The sequence below is a fragment of the Oncorhynchus masou genome, chromosome 24, assembly GCF_036934945.1.
Source record: "Oncorhynchus masou masou isolate Uvic2021 chromosome 24, UVic_Omas_1.1, whole genome shotgun sequence".
NCBI classification, from domain to species: Eukaryota; Metazoa; Chordata; class Actinopteri; order Salmoniformes; family Salmonidae; genus Oncorhynchus; species Oncorhynchus masou.
The window spans coordinates 87,605,251-87,623,825 of NC_088235.1; the positions used below are offsets into that span (position 1 = coordinate 87,605,251).

Consider the following 18,575-nt stretch of genomic DNA (forward strand, 5'->3'; position numbering starts at 1 on the left):
GTCAAGGACACTCATTCCTGCTTGCTTTATCTCATCGTGTAATGGGGTGCGTGCTGGTGGCAGGGAAGTCAGGCGTAGGAGAACAAAATTGGTATAAATTGAGTTATTTAATAAATGCTTACAAACTCCAAAAACCAACATACAAAATAAAGAAAGTGGGTAAAAACCCGTTGCACACCATAACATACTTGGCACCAATACATACAATGAACAATTCCCAACAAGGACATGGGGGAAAACAGAGGGAAAATATACAACATGTAATTTAGGCATTTGAAACCAGGTGAGTGTGAAAACAAGACAAAGCATATGGAACATGAAAATGGATTGGCGATGGCTCGAAGACCGGTGACGTCGACCGCCGAACACCGCCCAAACAAGGAGAGGAACCGACTTCGGTAGAAGTCGTGACAGTAACCCCCCTTGACGCTCGGCTCCAGCAGTGCGCCGACACCGGCCTTGGGGACGCCCCTGAGGGCAAGTCGCAGGGCGATCCGGATGGAGACGGTGGAAATCCCGCAGCATAGAAGGGTCCAACACGTCCTCCTCCGGAACCCAGCATCTCTCCTCCGGACCGTACCCCTCCCAGTCCACGAGGTCCTTGAGGGCCCTCGCCCAACGTCTCGAATCGAGGATGGATCGAACGGAGTACACCGGGGTGCCCTCGATGTCCAGAGGGGGTGGAGGAACCTCCCGCACCTCAGCTTCCTGGAGCGGACCAGCCATCACCTGCCTGAGGAGAGAGACTTGGAACGAGGGGTTAATGCGGTAATTTGGGGGAAGCTGTAACCTGTACCATACCTAGTTCACTCTCCTCAGGACTTTAAATGGCCCCACAAACCGCGGACCAAGCTTCCGACAGGGCAGGCGGGGGCGTGGGTTCCGGGTCAAGAGCCAGACCCGGTCCCCTGGTGCGAACACCAGGGCCTCACTGCGGTGACGGTCTGCACCAACTTTCTGGCGCAGCACGGCGAGTTGTAGATGGACATAGGCGGCGTCCCATGTCTTCTCCGTGCGTGGGGAACCAGTCATCCACCGCAGGAGCTTCGGTCTGACTCTGATGCCAAGGAGCCAGAACCGGCTGATACCCCAACACACACTGGAAGGGAGAGAGGTTAGTGGAGGAGTGGCAGACGAGTTCTGGGCCTTCTCTGCCCATGGCACGAACGCTGCCCACTCCCCCGGTCGGTCCTGGCAATAAGACCTCAGAATCCTACCCACATCCTGGTTAACTCTCTCCACCTGCCTGTTACTCTCAGGGTGAAAACCTGAGATAAGGCTGACCGAGACCCCCAGACGTTCCATGAACGCCCTCCAGACCCTCGAAGTGAACTGGGCACCCTGATCAGATACTATATCCTCAGAAACCCATAGTGCCGGAAGACGTGAGTAAACAGGGCCTCCACAGTCTGTAGGGCCGTAGGGAGACCGGGCAAAGGGAGGGGAAGACAGGACTTACGATCCACAACGACCAGGATCAAGGTTTTTCCCTGTGAAGGTGGAAGATCGGTTATGAAATCCATCGACAGGTGCGACCACGGTCGTTGTGGAACGGGTAAGGGTTGTAACTCAGGTACTTAGGAGCCGTACACTGGGTGCACACCGAGCAGGAGGGAACATAAACCCTCACATCCTTACCCAAAGTGGGCCACCAGTACTATCCACTAAGACAGCGAACTGTCTGACCAATCCCAGGATGACCAGAGGAGGGGGATCAGCCGGTCGAGGACTGCAAACGGAACATACAGACGCCCGGCTGGACACTGAGGGGGAGGGAGCTCTGCACGTAATGCCCGCTAAATGTCTGCGTCCAGCTCCCACACTACACTACCCGTGCCACCAAGCAAGAGGCTGGGAGCATGGGAGTGGGATCCATGTACTGCTCCTCTGTGTTATACTGCTGGGACAGTGTGTCTGCCTTAAAAACTTCTTACGGCTGAAATCCCGTTAACGGGATCGATTTGACAACAGCCAGTGAAAGTGCAGGGCGACAAATTCAAAGAACAGAAATCTCATTATTAAAATTCCTCAAACATACAAGTATTATACACCATTTTAAAGATAGACTTGTTGTTAATCCCACCACAGTGTCCGATTTCAAAAAGGCTTTACAGTGAAAGCACACCATATGATTATGTTAGGTCAGCACTTAGTCACAGGTTTTTCCCTGTGAAGCTATTTGTCAAGGCAAAGAGAGGAGTCACAAAAAGCAGAAATATAGATAAAATGAATCACTAACCTTTGATGAACTTCAGCAGATGACACTCATAGGACTTCATGTTACACAATAGATGTATGTTTTGTTCGATAAAGTTCATATTTATATCCAAAAATCTCAGTTTACATTGCCACGTTACGTTCAGTAATGTTTTGCTTCCAAAACATCTGGTGATTTTGCAGAGCGCCACATCAGTTTACAGAAATAATCATCATAAATGTTGATGAAAATACAAGTGTTATACATGGAATTAAAGATATACTTCTCTTTAATGCAACCGCTGTGTCAGATTTACAGAAAAAGCTCACCATGCAATAATCTGAGTACAGTGCTCAGAGACCAAAACAAGCCATACAGATACCCGCCATGTTGTGGAGTAAACAGAAGTCAGAAATAGCATTATAAATATTAACTTTCCTTTGATGATTTTCATCAGAAAGCACTCCCATGAATCCCAGTTCCAAAATAAATGTTTGTCTTGTTCGATAAAGTCCATAATTTATGTCCAAATACCTTCCTTTTTGTTTGCGCGTCATTCGTTTAGTTCACAAATCCAAATTCACACGGTGCAGGGACGACAGTTCCATTACAGTTCGTAGAAACATGTCAAACGATGCATAGAATCAATCTTTAGGATGTTTTTATCATAAATCCTCAACAATATTCCAATCAGACAATTCCTTTGTCTCTAGAAAGGGAAAGGAACGCAGCTAACTCTTACGGTCGTGCGCATGACTGAGCTCATGGCATTCTGCCAGACACCTGACTCAAACAGCTCTTATTCGCTCTTCCTTCACAATAGAAGCCTGAAAGAAGGTTCGAAAGACTTTTGACATCTAGTGGAAGCCTTAGGAAGTCCAATTGGAACACATTTTACATTGTATATTGGATAGGCAAAGACTTGAAAACCTACAAGCCTCAGATTTCCCACTTCCTGGTTGGATTTTTTTCTCAGGTTTTTGCCTGCCTGCCATATGAGTTCTGTTATACTTACAGACATCATTCAAACAGTTTTAGAAACTTCAGAGTGTTTTCTATTCAAATCCACACATAACATGCATATCTTAGCTTCTGGGCCTGACTAGCAGGCAGCTTACTCTGAGCACCTTATTCATCCAAGCTACTCAATACTGCCATAAGAAGCTAACGTTCTGGGAACCTGGTTTGTACGAAAGGGTGAAAACCAAATGGGTGAAAAACATGTTCCACCTTCCCTGGCGAGGGTTCAGTCTCCTCGCTGCCCGGATTGCAGGGGTCAGTCCAGATGAGAAAATGGTGTTTAGCCACCTCAAGCCAATGTCTCCACGTCTTCAAGGCCTTGGCTACAGCCAACAGCTCCCGGTCCCCCATGTCATAGTTTTGCTCCGCCAGGCTGAGCTTCTTCAAGAAGAAGGCACAGGGGCGGAGCTTCGGTGACGTACCCAAGCACTGAGAGAGCACCGCTCCTATCCCAGCCTCAGACGCGTTCACCTCCACAATGAACGCCAAAGAGGGATCCGGATGTGCTAGCACGGGCGTCGAAGTAAACAGAGCCCTTAGTTGCCCAAAAGCTCTGTCTGCCTCAACTGACCACTGCAGACGTACAGTACCCCCCTTCAGCAATAAGGTAATGGGAGCAGCCACCTGACCAAAACCCCGGATAAATCTCCGGTAGTAATTGGCAAACCCTAAAAAACCCTGCACCTCCTTTACCGTGGTGGGAGTCGGCCAATTACGCACGGCTGAAATGCCTTCACTCTCCATCTCCACCCCTGATGTGGAAATGCGGTACTCTAGGAAGGAGACGGCCTGCTGAAAGAACAAGCATTTCTCAGCCTTGACGTACAGGTCATGCTCCAACAGTCGTCCAAGTACCTTGCGCACCACGGACACATGCTCGGTGCGTGTAGCGGAGTATACCAGAATGTCATCGATATACACCACTACACCCTGCCCGTGCAGGTCCCTGAAAATCTCATCTACAAAGGATTGGAAGAGCATTCATCAACCCGTACGGCATGACGAGGTAATCCTAATGCCCTGAGGTGGTACTAAACGCCATCTTCCACTTGTCTCCCTCCCGGATACGCACCAGGTGGTATGCGCTCCTGAGATCCAGTTTTGTGAAGAAGCGCGCCCCATGCATTGACTCAATCGCTGTGGCGATAAGAGGTAGCGGGTAACTGTACCTCACCGTGATTTGATTAAGACCTCGATAATCAATGCCTGGGCGCAAACCTCCATCCTTCTTCTTCACAAAAAAAGAAACTGAAGGAGACCATCTCCGCATGCGACAGGGGATACACGTGACTCCTGGGAAGTGCAGCGTCTACCAGGAGATTTATTGCACAATCCCCCCGTCGATGGGGTGGTAATTGAGTCGACTTTTTTTTTTACAGAAGGCGAGAGCCAAATCGCCATATTCGGGGGAGATGCGCACAATGGAGACCTGGTCTGGGCTTTCCACCGTAGTAGCACCAACAGAAACCCCTACAAACCTCCCCGAGCACTGTCGTGACCACCCCGTGAGAGCCCTCTCTTGCCATGAAATAGTGGGGTTATGATGAGCTAACCAGAGAAGGCCCATTTCCACGGGAAATGCAACGGTAGTGGTCGATCAGGGCCCTGTCGTTCCATCCCGCGCCGGCAGCCAGGGTCCTAAACTCTAGGGCAAACTCCTGGGCGCTCCTTGTCTCCTGCCTCAGCTGGAAAAGGCACTCACCCGCTGCTCACGGAAATGGCGGGTGAACTCGGAGAAGTCCTCCAACGCCGTATCTCCTTCCCCCCACATGGCGTTGGCCCACTCCAGAGCTCTCCCTGAGAGGCACGAGATAAGGGCGGATACCCTCTCCCTTCCGAGGGAGCTAGAAAAATGGTGCCCAGCTATAGGTCCAGCTGTAACAGGAAACCCTGGCACCGTGCCGCCGTCCCAACCTACTCCCCGGGAAGGCTGAGACTTATCCCACTGGGACCGGTTGCAGAAGGAGTGAGTAGTGGAGGTTCAGGTTGCATGGTTGAAAGTGCTGGTGGACCTCCCCGTCTCTCCCAACGGTCCAGGGTCTGGATAACTTGATCCATGATGGCGCCGAGATGGTGGATTACTTTCGCTTGCTGCCGGATGCGCTCCTCAACCCCTATACCAGGGGCACCTGTTCCTGCTGACTCCATGAGTGGTCGGCAATTCTGTAATGGGGCGCGTGCTGGTGGCATGGAAGTCAGGCTCAGGAGAACGTAATTGGTATAAACAGAGTTATTTAACGCCTTAACGGAACATGTTCCCCAAGGGCACCCCCCCGTCCCAAGCTCAACTCAAAAGATGGCGCACAGAATGCAAAAATATTCTTAGAAATATTTAACCTGCACACATTAACAAGTCCAATAGCTCAAATGAAAGATAAACACCTTGTTCATCTACCCAGCGAGTCAGATTTCTAAAATGTTTTACGGCGAAAACATAGCACATATGTATATCAAACCACCACTAGGACACATACAATATGTAGCCATATTGTCAAGCAAAAAACACAATCACAAACGCAGGATTAAAAGAAAAATAATTCACTAACCTTTTGAAAATCTTCATCAGATGACAGTAATAGGACATGTTACACAGTACATTTATGTTTTTTTCAATAATATGCAATTTATATTCATAAATCTACTTTTACATTGAGCCGTTCAAATAATGCTACAAAAATGTCCTGAGAAATTATACATAGCTCCGCCAGATAACGCCAGATAACAGCAATACACATCATAAACTTTGACTAAATATACATGTTCTACATATAGTTAGAAAGATACACTGCTTCTTAATGCAACCGCTGTGTTACATTTATTTTTAACGTTACAGAATTCGTTCACTAGGCACTAATCTGAGACGGCGCTCTGACATAAGCAATATTCCTCCGCTATGTTGGAGTCAACAGAAACACAAAATTACAACATAAATATTCCCTTACCTTTGATGGTCTTCGATCAGAATGTAGTGGAAGAAGTCATACTTACCCAAAACATCATTTGGTTTCAATTCGTGTGTCTTTGTATTAGCATATGCTGCAAGTTCCAGCTGAAATGCTACCAAAAATTACTTCTGGTCACGAACAGTTGCGCATCAAAACTTCAAAATTACATATTATATGTCGACTAAACTGGTCAAACTAAGTGCAGAATCAAGCTTTAGGATGTTCTAAGCGTACAAAACAATTGGCGATTAGACCGAATGAACGCAACTCTCCTCAAATGAAATGGAACAAAATAATAGGCTGTATACAATTGCGCCAGGACGCACAGATATTTTCCAGTGACACGTCACTATTTTGCCCGCCAACCGGTCAAAGCTTGAGGGATTTTCTTCATTACTCGCCCCATTGAAAGAACACAGCACGCTGAATACACAGAAACTGTTCCCAGATCCGTAGCTGGTTGGGAAGGGTGGGGGCGATGACGTCAAAGTTGGGGTAACTTTCCTGATGAGAGAGAGAGTTTGGGAGAATGGCTGCCCTGTGAGTTCTGCTTTACATACCGACATAATTCGATAGGTTTTAGAAACGTTAGAGTGTTTTCTATTCAATAATTATTATTATATGCATATATTAGCAATTTTGGACAGATTTTTTTTCTGTTTACTATGGGCACGCAATTCCTCCAAAGGGGGCAGTATTGTGCATAGCCTTAACAGGTAAAATAAATGCTTACAAACTCCGAAGACCAACATACAACATAAAGAAAGAGGGGAAAAACCCATCGCACATCATAACATATATGGCACCAATACATACAACAAACAATTCCCGACAAGGACATGGGGGAAAACAGAGGGAAAATATACAACATGTAATTTAGGGAATTTAAACCAGGTTAGTGTGAAAACAAGACAAAACAAATGGAACATTAAAAATGGATCGGCGATGGCTAGAAGACCGGTGACGTCGACCACCAAACACCGAACAAGGAGAGGAACCGACCTCGGCAGAAGTCGTGACACATTGATGAGATTATTATTTTTTACATTTACAAAGCTATCCGTCTCTGTAAAAGCTGAAAAAAAAAAAAAAAGATATTGCACATAACAATTAGAAATACAATTAAATGCTTGAGCGTGGTGCACACACAATACCAATAATAATACCAGAATGTCCAACCTATGAGTTGATTTGAAGGTAAGACTTTCTTCTGATTTCAGAGCAGAAAACAGGCTCAGATCTGAGGAAATGGATGTGGTGCATGTTATTGTTTAGCATTCTTAGACATGGCCCCATCTACTGTACATTAAGATTTAATGCAGAGATCCATAAAGTAGAATTATTTGGGCCACACCCTGGGGATGGCATATTTTATTCATGAGCACTATAAAAATAAAGGTTTGCTCTGGTGGCCCAGGCCAGTAACATATTCTGAGAGCTGGGCCAGATGCTGGTTCTAAATGGATAGTACTGTAGCAAAACAGCACAGCAGCCATGCTTCCTCTTATTCCTCCAGGCTGGTGCAGCGTTAGTTCCAGCCACTGTTGGCCCACAGTAGTTATTGACCAAGCATATACTTACTACACTTACAATTGGCATTTGTGTCTGTCCATGAAATAGAGTTTGCTACTGTTTATTTGGAAACAGCATTTGCATTGTGTGCTGCTTGTGTTGTGCAGCGAGTTGTAGGTATTCCATGGCAATAATTTGCTTAAGTTTTTCTCGTCACCTTTCTCCAGTTTCTTTGCCCTTCTGTGAAATGTTCAACAGCTAAACTGATCGACAGCTGGCTTCATGTTTTGTAACTACGGCAACTGACAAGGTCATGTCAAATGAGATGATGGGTAGGCAGGACTGTGCTGGGAAATATTTACTCTCTCTTTTTTTGTCCTCTCTCTTCCTTCCACCCTCTCCCTCTCTCACCCACTCACACGCCCACGCACAATAACCTACTCCACATACGGACACAAACACACACACATTTCTCTTTTACTGTAATGAAATATAACTGCAGCATGCAACAATTTCTAGGATTGGACCTAATTACAGTTCATATAAAGAAATCAGTCAATTGAAATAAATTAGTTAGACCCTAATGTATGGATTTCACATGACTGGGAATAAAGGTATGCATATGTTGGTCACAGATACCTTTAATGAAAGGTTGGGATGAGTATCAGAAAACCAGTCAGTATCTGGTGTGACCACCATTTGCCTCATGCTGCACATGCACATCTACTTCTCATAGAGTTGATCAGGCTGTTGATTGTGGCCTGTAGAACATTGTTGCACTCCTCTGCAATGGCAGTGTGAAGTCCCCAGCACAAGGTTTACCTGTGTAATGATCATGCTGTTAATCAGCTTCTTAATATGCCACTACTGTCAGGTGGATGGATTATCTTGGCAAAGGAGAAATGCTCACTAACAGGAATGTAAACACATGTGTGTTCAATATTTGAGAGAAATAAGATTTTTGTGCATATAGAACATTTATGGGATCTTTTATTTCAGCTCATGAAACATGGGACCAACACTTTACATGTTGCGTTTACATTTTTGTTCAGTATCTCATCAGTATTGAAACATATGGAAATTATATTAATAAATAATATAGTTACAGATACAGGCATTCAAGAAAGGTCTTGGGCTTTTCTTTCAATCTCTCTGTCAATGGCATCTAAGGGTTGAAAGTTAAAGAAGAGGGTTACCCTCAGCATCCCAATGTTATTCTCCCCTCTCCAACACTGATCCACAAACAGATTTGTATTCCATTGTGTGCCCTGAAGGTTAACCATATAGTGCTATCAGGGCATTATAAGAACTATAGTTACTAAGGCTACTGCACATATACAATATATTCTGTATACACTTAGAGTTGCTCTTTTTTGTATAACTTGAACAGGAATAGATGAGTAGATAAACAGTTAATTTCAGTATTAATGCTAGAAAGTCCATGGTAAGGCCAGTGTGATGCCATTTGAATGTGTTGGCTGAAGACTAACATACACAGTTGTTGTGATGTCTTCATGCCTGCCCTTGGCAATCAGGTGATCGATCACGTGTTGGTAGCTATTGTACATTCACCATATTATCAGTTGTCTCATTTGATTTCAGTCAAAATGACAGTTTATTTGTCACGTGCACCGAATACAGCAGGTGTAGACCTTACAGTGAAATGCCTACTTACAGGTCTTAACCAACAGCTTGATTTTTAAGTAAAAAATAGGTATTAGGTGAACAATATATAAGTAAAGAGATAAAAACAACAGTAAAAAGACAGTGAAAAATAGTAGCGAGGCGATATACAGTAGCGAGGCTCTATACAGGCACCGGTTAGTCAGGCTAATTGAGGTAGGATGTACATGTAGGAATGGTTAAAGTGACTATGCATCAAATCAAATGAAACTTTGTTTGTCACATGCGCCGAATAAAACAAGTGTAGACTTTACTGTGAAACTTAACCAACAGTGCAGTTCAAGAAGAAGAAAATATAGGCTAAAAGTAGGCTAAAATAAAAAGTAATAATAAAGTAACACAATAAGAATAACAATAATGAGGCTATTTAAATTGTCCAGTGGTGATTTTTATGAATTGTTCAGCAGTCTAATGGCTTGGGGGTAGAAGCTGTTGAGGAGCCTTTTGGTCCTAGACTTGGTGCTCCGGTACCCCTTGCCGTGCAGTAGCAGAGATAACAGTCTATAACTTGGGTAACTGGAGTCTCTGACAATTTTATGGGCTTACCTCTGACACCGCCTATTATATAGGTCCTGAATGGCAGGAAGTTTGGCCCCAGCGATGTACTGGGCCGTTCGCACTACCCTCTGTAGTGCCTTCCAGTCAGATTCCGAGCAGGCGGTGATGCAATGGTCAGGATGCTCTCGATGGTGCAGCTGTAGAACCTTTGAGGATCTGGGGGCCCATGCCATATCTTTTCAGTCTCCTAAGGGGGAAAAGGTTTCACGACTGTCTTGGTATGTTTGGACCATGATAGTTCGTTGGTGATGTGAATACCAAGGAACTTAAAACTTTCAACCCGCTCCACTACAGCCCGATGTTAATGAGGGCCTGTACGGCCCGCCTTTTCCTGTAGTCCATGATCAGCTCCTTTGTCTTGCTTACATTGAGGGAGAGGTTGAGGAAGTCCAGGATCCAGTTGCAGAGGGAGGTGTTTAGTCCCAGAGTCCTTAGCTTAGTGATGAGCTTTGAGGGCACTATGGTTTTGAACACTGACGCTCCTTGAAAGCGGCAGCTGTAGTCGTTGAACAGCATTCTCACATAGGTGTTCCTTTTGTCCAGGTGAGAAAGGGCGTTGTGGATTGTGATTGAGACTGCGTCATCTGTGGATCTGTAGGGGCGGTATGCAAATTGTAGTGGGTCTAGTGTGTCCGGGAGGATGCTGTTGATGACCAGCCTTTCAAAGCACTTCATGGCTACCGATGTGAGTGCCACAGGGCAGTAATAATGTAGGCAGGTTACCTTCCCTTCCTTGGGCACAGGGACTATGGTGGTCTGCTTGAAACATGTAGGTATTACAGATTTGGTCAGGGAGAGGTTGAAAATGTCAGTGAAGACACTTGACAGTTGGATTACATCCCGGTAATCCGTCTGGCCCAGCGGCTTTGTGAATGTTGACCTGTTTAAAGGTTTTGTTCACATCGGCTACCGAAAGCGTCATCACACAGTCATCCAGAACAGCTGGTGCTTTCGTGCATGCTTCAGTGTTGTTTGCCTCGAAGCGAGCATAAAAGGCATTTAGCTCATCTATTGGGCTCGCGTCACTGGGCAACTCACATCTGGGTTTCCCTTTGTAGTCCGTAATAGTTTTCAAGCCCTGACACACCCAACCAGCGTCAGAGCCAGTGTTGTAGGATTCAATCTTAATCCTCTATTGATGCTTTGCTTGTTTGATGGTTCATCTGAGGGGGTAGCGGCGTTTCTTATAAGCGTCCGGATTAGTCTCCCGCTCCTTGAAAGCGGCAGCTCTAGCCTTTAGCTTGATGCGGATGTTGCCTATAATCCATGGCTTCTGGTTGGGATATGTACATACAAGATCGAATCTCCGAGCTGACAAGGTAAAAATCTGTCGTTCTGGCAGTTAACCCACTGTTCCTAGGCTATAATTGAAAATAATAATAGGTTCTTAACTGACTTGCCTAGTTAAACAAAGGTAAAATAAAATAAATACAAATATACAGTCAATGTGGGGACGACTTCATCGATGCACGTATGCATATATGATAAACAGAGAGTAGCAGTAGTGTAAAAGAGGGGTTGGCGGGTGGTGGGTGGCGGGACTCAATGCAGATAGTTTGGGTAGTCAATATGCAGGGACACGGGTTAGTCGGGCTAATTGAGGTAGTATGTACATGAATGTATAGTTAAAGTGACTATTCATATATGATAAACAGAGAGTAGCAGCAGCATAAAAGAAGGGTTGGGGGGAACATGCTAATAGTCCGGGTATCCATTTGATTACTTGTTCAGGAGTCTTATGGCTTGGGCGGTAAAATCTGTTGAGAAGCCTTTTGGTCCTCGACTTGGCACTCCGGTACTGCTTGCCATGCGGTAGTAGAGAGAACATTCTATGACTGGGGTGGCTGGGGTTTTTGACAATTTTTAGGGCCTTCCTCTGACACTGCCAGTGATGTACTGGGCCGTACGTACTACCCACTGTAATGCCTTGCGGTCGGAGGCCGAGCAGTTGTCGTACCAGGCAGTGATACAGTCAGTCAGGATGCTCTCGATGTTGCAGCTGTATAACCTTTTGAGGACCCATGCCAAATCTTTTTAGTTTCCTAAGGGGGAATCTGCTTTTTTGTGCCCTCTTAACAACTGTCTTGTTGTGTTTGGACCATTCTAGTTTGTTGTTGATGTGGACCACAAGGAACGTGAAGCTCTCAACCTTCTCCACTACAACCCCATCGATGAGAATGGGGGCATGCTCGGTACTCCTTTTCCTATAGTCCACAATCATCTCCTTTGTCTTGATTATGTTGAGGGATAGGTTGTTATCTCTTGGCAAATAGTGTGGTCTACAGTTTATCATACGACACCCCCTAGCTGAATATTCATGTCATCATTCAGCCGCGATTCCGTGAAACATAAGATATGATAGTTTCTGATGTCCCGTTGGTAGGATATTCGTGATCGTACCTTGTCTATTTTATTGTCCAATGATTGCATGTTGGCAAGTAATATTGGCGGTAGCGGCAGCTTTCCCACTCGCCGTCTGCGGATCCTTACGAGGCACCCCACCCTGTGTCTATACCTGCATCTCTTTCTCTTGCCAATGACGGGGATGTTGGCCTTGCTGTGTGTCTGAAGTACATTCTGTGCGTCTTGCTTGTTAAATAAAAAATCTTAGTCTAATCCGAGGTGAGTGATCGCTGTTCTGATATCCAGAAGCTCTTTTTTGTCGTAGGATACGGTGGCAGAAACATTATGTACAAAATAAGTTACAAATAATGCAAAAAAAAACCACATAATAGCACAATTGGTTAGGCGCCTGAAAAACCGCTGCCATTTCTTCCTGCGCAATTTTACAAAAATGACTGCAATTCATAGTTCATAGATCATACATACACACAAAAAAGGGTCATTCGGCTCTCCTCATAAGATAACCCTTTTTGGTTCCAGGGAGATCCCTTTTGGGTTTTATGTAGAACCCTTTATGTAGAACCTGGAACCAAAAAGGGTTCATAAATTGGTTATCCTATGGGGACAGCCGAAGAACCATTTTAGGTTCTAGATAGCACCTTTTTTTCTAATAAGTGTGTATGAATAAAAGAAAGCAATAGCAACTTGACTTGAGGGTATTTAGCAGGTTGGTTATGTACTGTACGTCTCTTTACATTTTAACAAGAACCAGCAATACCAGGGCACCTAATAAAATGCTAAATAAAATACTCATGCTCAAGAACGTGAGTTTATTTTTACTGATACTTAATAAAATGCTAAGCATGTATTTGATATACCTTACCATGTGAGGTGTCAGTCTGGCATCCTTCATGGAAAAGTCAAAGACAGTATTAGAATGGATGGCTTTGTCTGAGAGTTGAAAGGCATTAAATCGCCGGTGTTCCTGTGATTAAATGTCAGCTGTCACTCTGCATGGGAGAGCTGCTGTTTCCCCTCACCACCATATGTACAGTAGACTATGCCAGTCCACATGGGGTAAGGCTGGGTGGGGAGTGGCACTGTGTGTGTGTGTGTGTGTGTGTGTGTGTGTGTGTGTGTGTGTGTGTGTGTGTGTGTGTGTGTGTGTGTGTGTGTGTGTGTGTGTGTGTGTGTGTGTGTGTGTGTGTTTGTGCGTGCGCATTCGGAACTATTGGTTGACAAGGGTCAATATTAAAATTAACTTTGTCCCTTGGCAGAGAGGGAATCTTTTATCTGACTCTGTGCAGAAATAATGGACGTTTCGTGGCGCATTGAAGATTGATGTGGGAAAATTCTCAGGCCTATGTCTATGCTGCATTCGTACCATCAATCAATCAATCAAATGTATTTGTAAAGCCCTTTTTAAATCAGCAGATGTCACAAAGTGCTTATATTGAAACTGAGCCTAAAACCCCAAACAGCCACGTGATGTCAGATCCAGGCATGTTCTTTTTAAGCAAGGAACAAGCTTTTCTTCCTCCTCTCCCTGAAACACCCACACAAAATTAAATGACCATTCTGACTGCAAAGTATACAATGTGAAAGGGACCATATGAAAATTATATTTTTTTCTTCTCTTTTAGATAAACCTTTCTCTGAAGAAAAGTGTTTCTCAGAGAGATCACGTAGTGTTCTCTTGCTGCTCAGGGTGATGCAGTATAACTTTCATAGCAACAGATTCCACTCTAATGTCTGTTTAAAGAAAGTCTTTAAAGCAATGTCTTTGAAAGAATAAGTGGCTTTGGTGTGCCTTTGAGTTTCGCGGCAGTTTGGATTTTTTTGGTTATTATCGATTGGGCTTCTGTTTGGAGTTTGATAACAGTGTCAGTAAAAGGGACAGTTAAATCTGATGATATACTAAGATACTGAGCTCCGTTTTATGAATTTGATCCCACTCAGTCATCTCCCTTAATGATCTGCTTCAGCAGCTGTAGTGAACTGAGCATGCTCTAATTGGGTTTCGTGGGAATGCTCTTTACTATTTAGTTAGGGAGCTGGAGTTCAACCCCTGGGCCACATAAATACATCACCTTTCAATTGTTATGGTGATGTAGCCCAGAAAACAATGTGTGTGCCATGCGCGTCAGTGGTAATGCAGTGCATAGGTCCAACTGCACAGGCTCTCTCAGTGTAGGTCTGTATGATATACTGAAAGGTTAAGTTCATCAATTTGATTGATTATCTGTTAAGCAACCCCTCATTCAGTGCTCTAGTTAACCTGGGATAATAACAGAGACCTCTGTGTAATCTGTTTGTATCCAGGTCTTGAAGGCATGGCGTACAGGAAGGTGCGTGCGGCCCACACAGGGTCTCTGGAGCGGGAGGAACTGCAGGCATCCGCCCTGGACCTGGAGTGGGACATGGAAAAGGAGCTACAGGACCCGGGACTAGGCCTGGACCGCTTCCAGCTGGAGTGTGTGGAGCATCGGACCGTGGGTAACTCCAACCGTGCTGATCCAGACCCAGACCTGGAGCCCATCCAGCCCTCTGTGTCCGTCTCTCCACACGGTAGGTTTGAGCGGCTGCAGGAGGACCCCAACTACATCTCCCACTTCACCAGGGCTCCACCCAAGGGCCAGCGGAGAAGCAGCTGCAGCCTGGTCAAGTACCTGCTAGCAGGTGTAGGGCTCTTTATCCTGGGGCTACTGATAGGCCACTACGCCCACAGCACGGACAAGCCCACTCCTGAACCCCCCACTGACACAGACCTCCTGGAGGAGCTGCTGAGGGACATCACAGCTGAGAAGATCCAGGCGCTGCACAGGTAGGTAGGCCTTTTCACATATACACCAATTACTCCATGATTCTCTGTTTTGCCTCAATGCCTGTAGACCGTTTAGAGACAGAGTGTATAATATTACAGGTAATGCATCTTCTTAGTGTGGAGGCATTATGCGCAGCTGCAGAACAATAAGTAGCGAGCTGAGATGATTTGCATGAAAATTACATTCATTTGGAAGTGTTTCTCTGAGAAGGAGGCTCTCCCAGGTCATGCAAAGGTGATTTAGAGCACATTGTTTGCTGCTGATCTCTCAGCCAATAAACTTGCGGCCCCTTCTGAAAGCTTTTCTCTGTCTGAGTGAAAGTTAGACATTCTTAGGAAGCAGATGTGGGCTTTTCTGTAACAGTCTCTCAGGGACCTGCATCCTTCTAGCAAAGACAGTCTCCCAGCCAAACACTGTAGCACACTGTATCCCCACTAGTGACAAGAAGGCCTTGTTCACTCCATGCCCAGCTGTGTATAGCTGACAGGCGGGGACAGGGCCCAAGCAGGTAGTAATGTTAAATTAAATGCTGACAAACCTCTGGTGGCATGATATTGTTTTGGTGCCAAGGATCATGGAGTACATGTATATTTGTGTCAGAAAGATAACTCAGTTTCAACTGAACTGAGACAATCTGACTCCCAAACAGGCTTTGCAGTTTAGTGTATTTATTATTTATTTAGTCACATTTATTTTTCAGGCGGCAGGGCCAACAGCAGAGCCCAGATTCTCTTGGAGAAAGACACAGTATTGTAACCTCAACTAACATTATGATCATGCATTCAGCCACCAACTCATAGTTCATACCTTGGATGAACTACCTGTTTGTGGGTGGGGGCTATATCAGCCCGCTAATATGGGATTAGTAAAGGCCCAGTGCACGACTTTTGTGAAGAAAAATAATGTTTTTATTTTTAAATCAGGGGGTGCTTCAGCACCTTCAGCACCCCTACTTCCTGCAGCTATGGCACAGAGGGAATCGTGCAATCTCTCTCCCAAACTGATGCTCTATGGGGAGAGGGGATATTGTGTTAGCTCAGAATGTTTCAAAAATAAAATAAAATAGTTACATGAAATGGTTTTATCCTCAGTACTTCTCCCACATTAACTAACGGCATTCTGTCCTGCTTGGATGCCTCAGCTCTTTCCACTTTATTTGTGACCACTCAGATTTCTGCAGGAGGCTAGTAGACTACAATTAACTTTATTTAGTCAGTGTACTGTGTGCTTGGTGATTGACTATACATAAATAGAAGGGTGGGATTTAGTGTGCTATGATGAACAACGGTATGTAATAGTCTGATGTTTGAGCATTTTCTCCTGCCAAAAGGCCCATTGTTTTCCCCTGTATAGACTCTTATGCTGAGACGTTGATATTTCTTTGGCTCATTACTGTATGTGTTTGCCTCTTTTACCATTTACACTTCAAAGAAACGTGCAGGCGCATAAACAGTCTCGGTGAAATTGGATTAGCCGAAAATCCCTGGAAGAAGTAAATTTCCCTCTGTTTGTGTCTCTCTAATGCTATTCTTTATCTCCCCGAGACACTCACTCACTAATTATGCCCTGTAATTGATACAGTCCAGCATGTTGGGAGCATTTCTCATCCTCACCAATTGAAATAAATAATCCCAAAGTCAGATTAAGGGTCATGTCTCTAGGCGGATAAGGAAGGAGGGTTTGTGTAGAAGAAAATAACAACTGTTTGGACATACTGATTACTGTAACAGAGCTCTGGAAGACCTAAGAAGATACTGCTAGAGACCTTTGGTCTCCTGGTCAGTTCCATCTCCAAACAGAGAGGGGGGCTACAAACTGTCTAGGTTTAGTGTCAAACATGGGTGGCAGCTTTTAAAGCAGGCCAGAACACAGTACACATAGCCTGGCCAAATACCGTAGCTACCCACTGGGCACAGACGGTAATTCAGAGTTTATTCCACGTTGGTTCAACGTAATTTCATTTGAATTATGTGAAAATAATGTTAATTCAACCAGTGTGTGCCCATCATGAAGAATGGCTTTCTACCACTGTTGGGCTCATAAAGGTATTGTGGGATGTGCTGTTATGTGTCATTGACCTAGATTGCCCATAACATTGTCAGTTCTTTTTTTATTCCCCTTGGAGACAGACCCATTTGAATGAAAAGATGAAGCCAGACTGTTTCTCTGTGCAAATGTAGTCTGTTTTGGTTTGGTGCCAAATTGAATTTATATAGACAATCTTACATTAATCATCAACTGGAGCCATATTAACCCGGCTGGTAGGGTGCCAATCATAAACTCAACAGGAGAAACTTGTGAGTAAGCGCAGCGTTTAAAAATGATGTTGATTCTCTAACAGGTGGAGCAGTCGCAAAACGCTATCTTGATTACAGCTAGAATATGACAAATAAATACAGTAAGAGTCTTATTGTACCACATATTTCTTATCTACTTTTAACACATTTGGGTTCGTAGTTATAAAAATATAGAACGATGCCCAGAAATGAGACTCACACCTCCGTATACCTGTGCACGGGTGTTATGACTTTTGTAGCTCTGACTAGAATACATCTCTTTCCATCCCTCCACCCCTCCCTCTTAATGAATCTCTCTCCACTGAGGGGGCTGTGAATGGACTACGCCACAAGGTAACCTGGGGCTTATGTTATAACCTGGTGATAGGACTGGTAACATTCCTTTGGTAGAGTACCTAGACTTAGTGAGGATATTATGCATTCTTTAACAGACATCTCATTATAATTGAAAGCTTTTGAATAAAAAGAACGGAATATTGTTGTGGGAATATAGTGTCATATGCGAAATGCTTGAGGTGCATGGGAATTGAATAATGACCTAATTGGTTGTCAACATGAACCATTGCCAAGTCGGCATACAGCTATTATAGTGTGACACTTAAATCAATAAAAGTATGTTTGGTATACTGAATAATGTAGGATGTAAATACAAATCTAAAAGGAGATTTAAAGAAATGTAATTATGTTATATATGGTCATATACAGTATAGTGTGCATAGTACGGTACTGTATTTCAGCATGCCCAATGTTTTAGGTTTCACTTTTTTGTGCTGTAATAATTCTTAGTGTGCTGTAAGTATAAAGGCACAGGGCAAGACCCAGATGCGGACACAGGAGGTAGATGATTTGAGTCTCTGATATGTATTAGTCCAAGGGGCAGGCAAGAGAATGGTCGTGGACAGGCAAAAGATCACAAACAAGGTCAGAGTCCAGGAGGTACAGCGTGGCAGGCAGGCTCGAGGTCAGGGCAGGCAGTATGATCAGGCAGGCGGATTCAGGGTCAAGGCAGGCAAGGGACAAACCCAGGAGGACTACCAAAAGAGAGATAAGAAAAAGCAGGAACACGGAAAACCACACTGGTTGACATGACAAGACGAGCTGGCAACAGACAAACAAGGAACACGGGAATAAATACCCAGGCACAAATGGGGAAAATGGGTGACACCTGGAGGTGGGTGGAGACAATCGCAAAGAC

General features: G+C 44.7%; 1 protein-coding gene across 3 annotated transcripts in view; it reads left to right on the forward strand.

Annotated features, from left to right (window-relative positions):
• The window catches only part of LOC135512919 (inactive N-acetylated-alpha-linked acidic dipeptidase-like protein 2), a 270,364-nt gene that overhangs the window by 71,533 nt on the left and 180,256 nt on the right, over window positions 1-18,575 (forward strand). For all 3 annotated transcript variants that reach the window (XM_064935436.1, XM_064935437.1, XM_064935438.1), the window contains exon 2: window positions 14,581-15,082. In XM_064935436.1, the coding sequence (XP_064791508.1) occupies window positions 14,581-15,082 (502 nt within the window). The remainder of the gene's footprint in view (window positions 1-14,580; window positions 15,083-18,575) is intronic.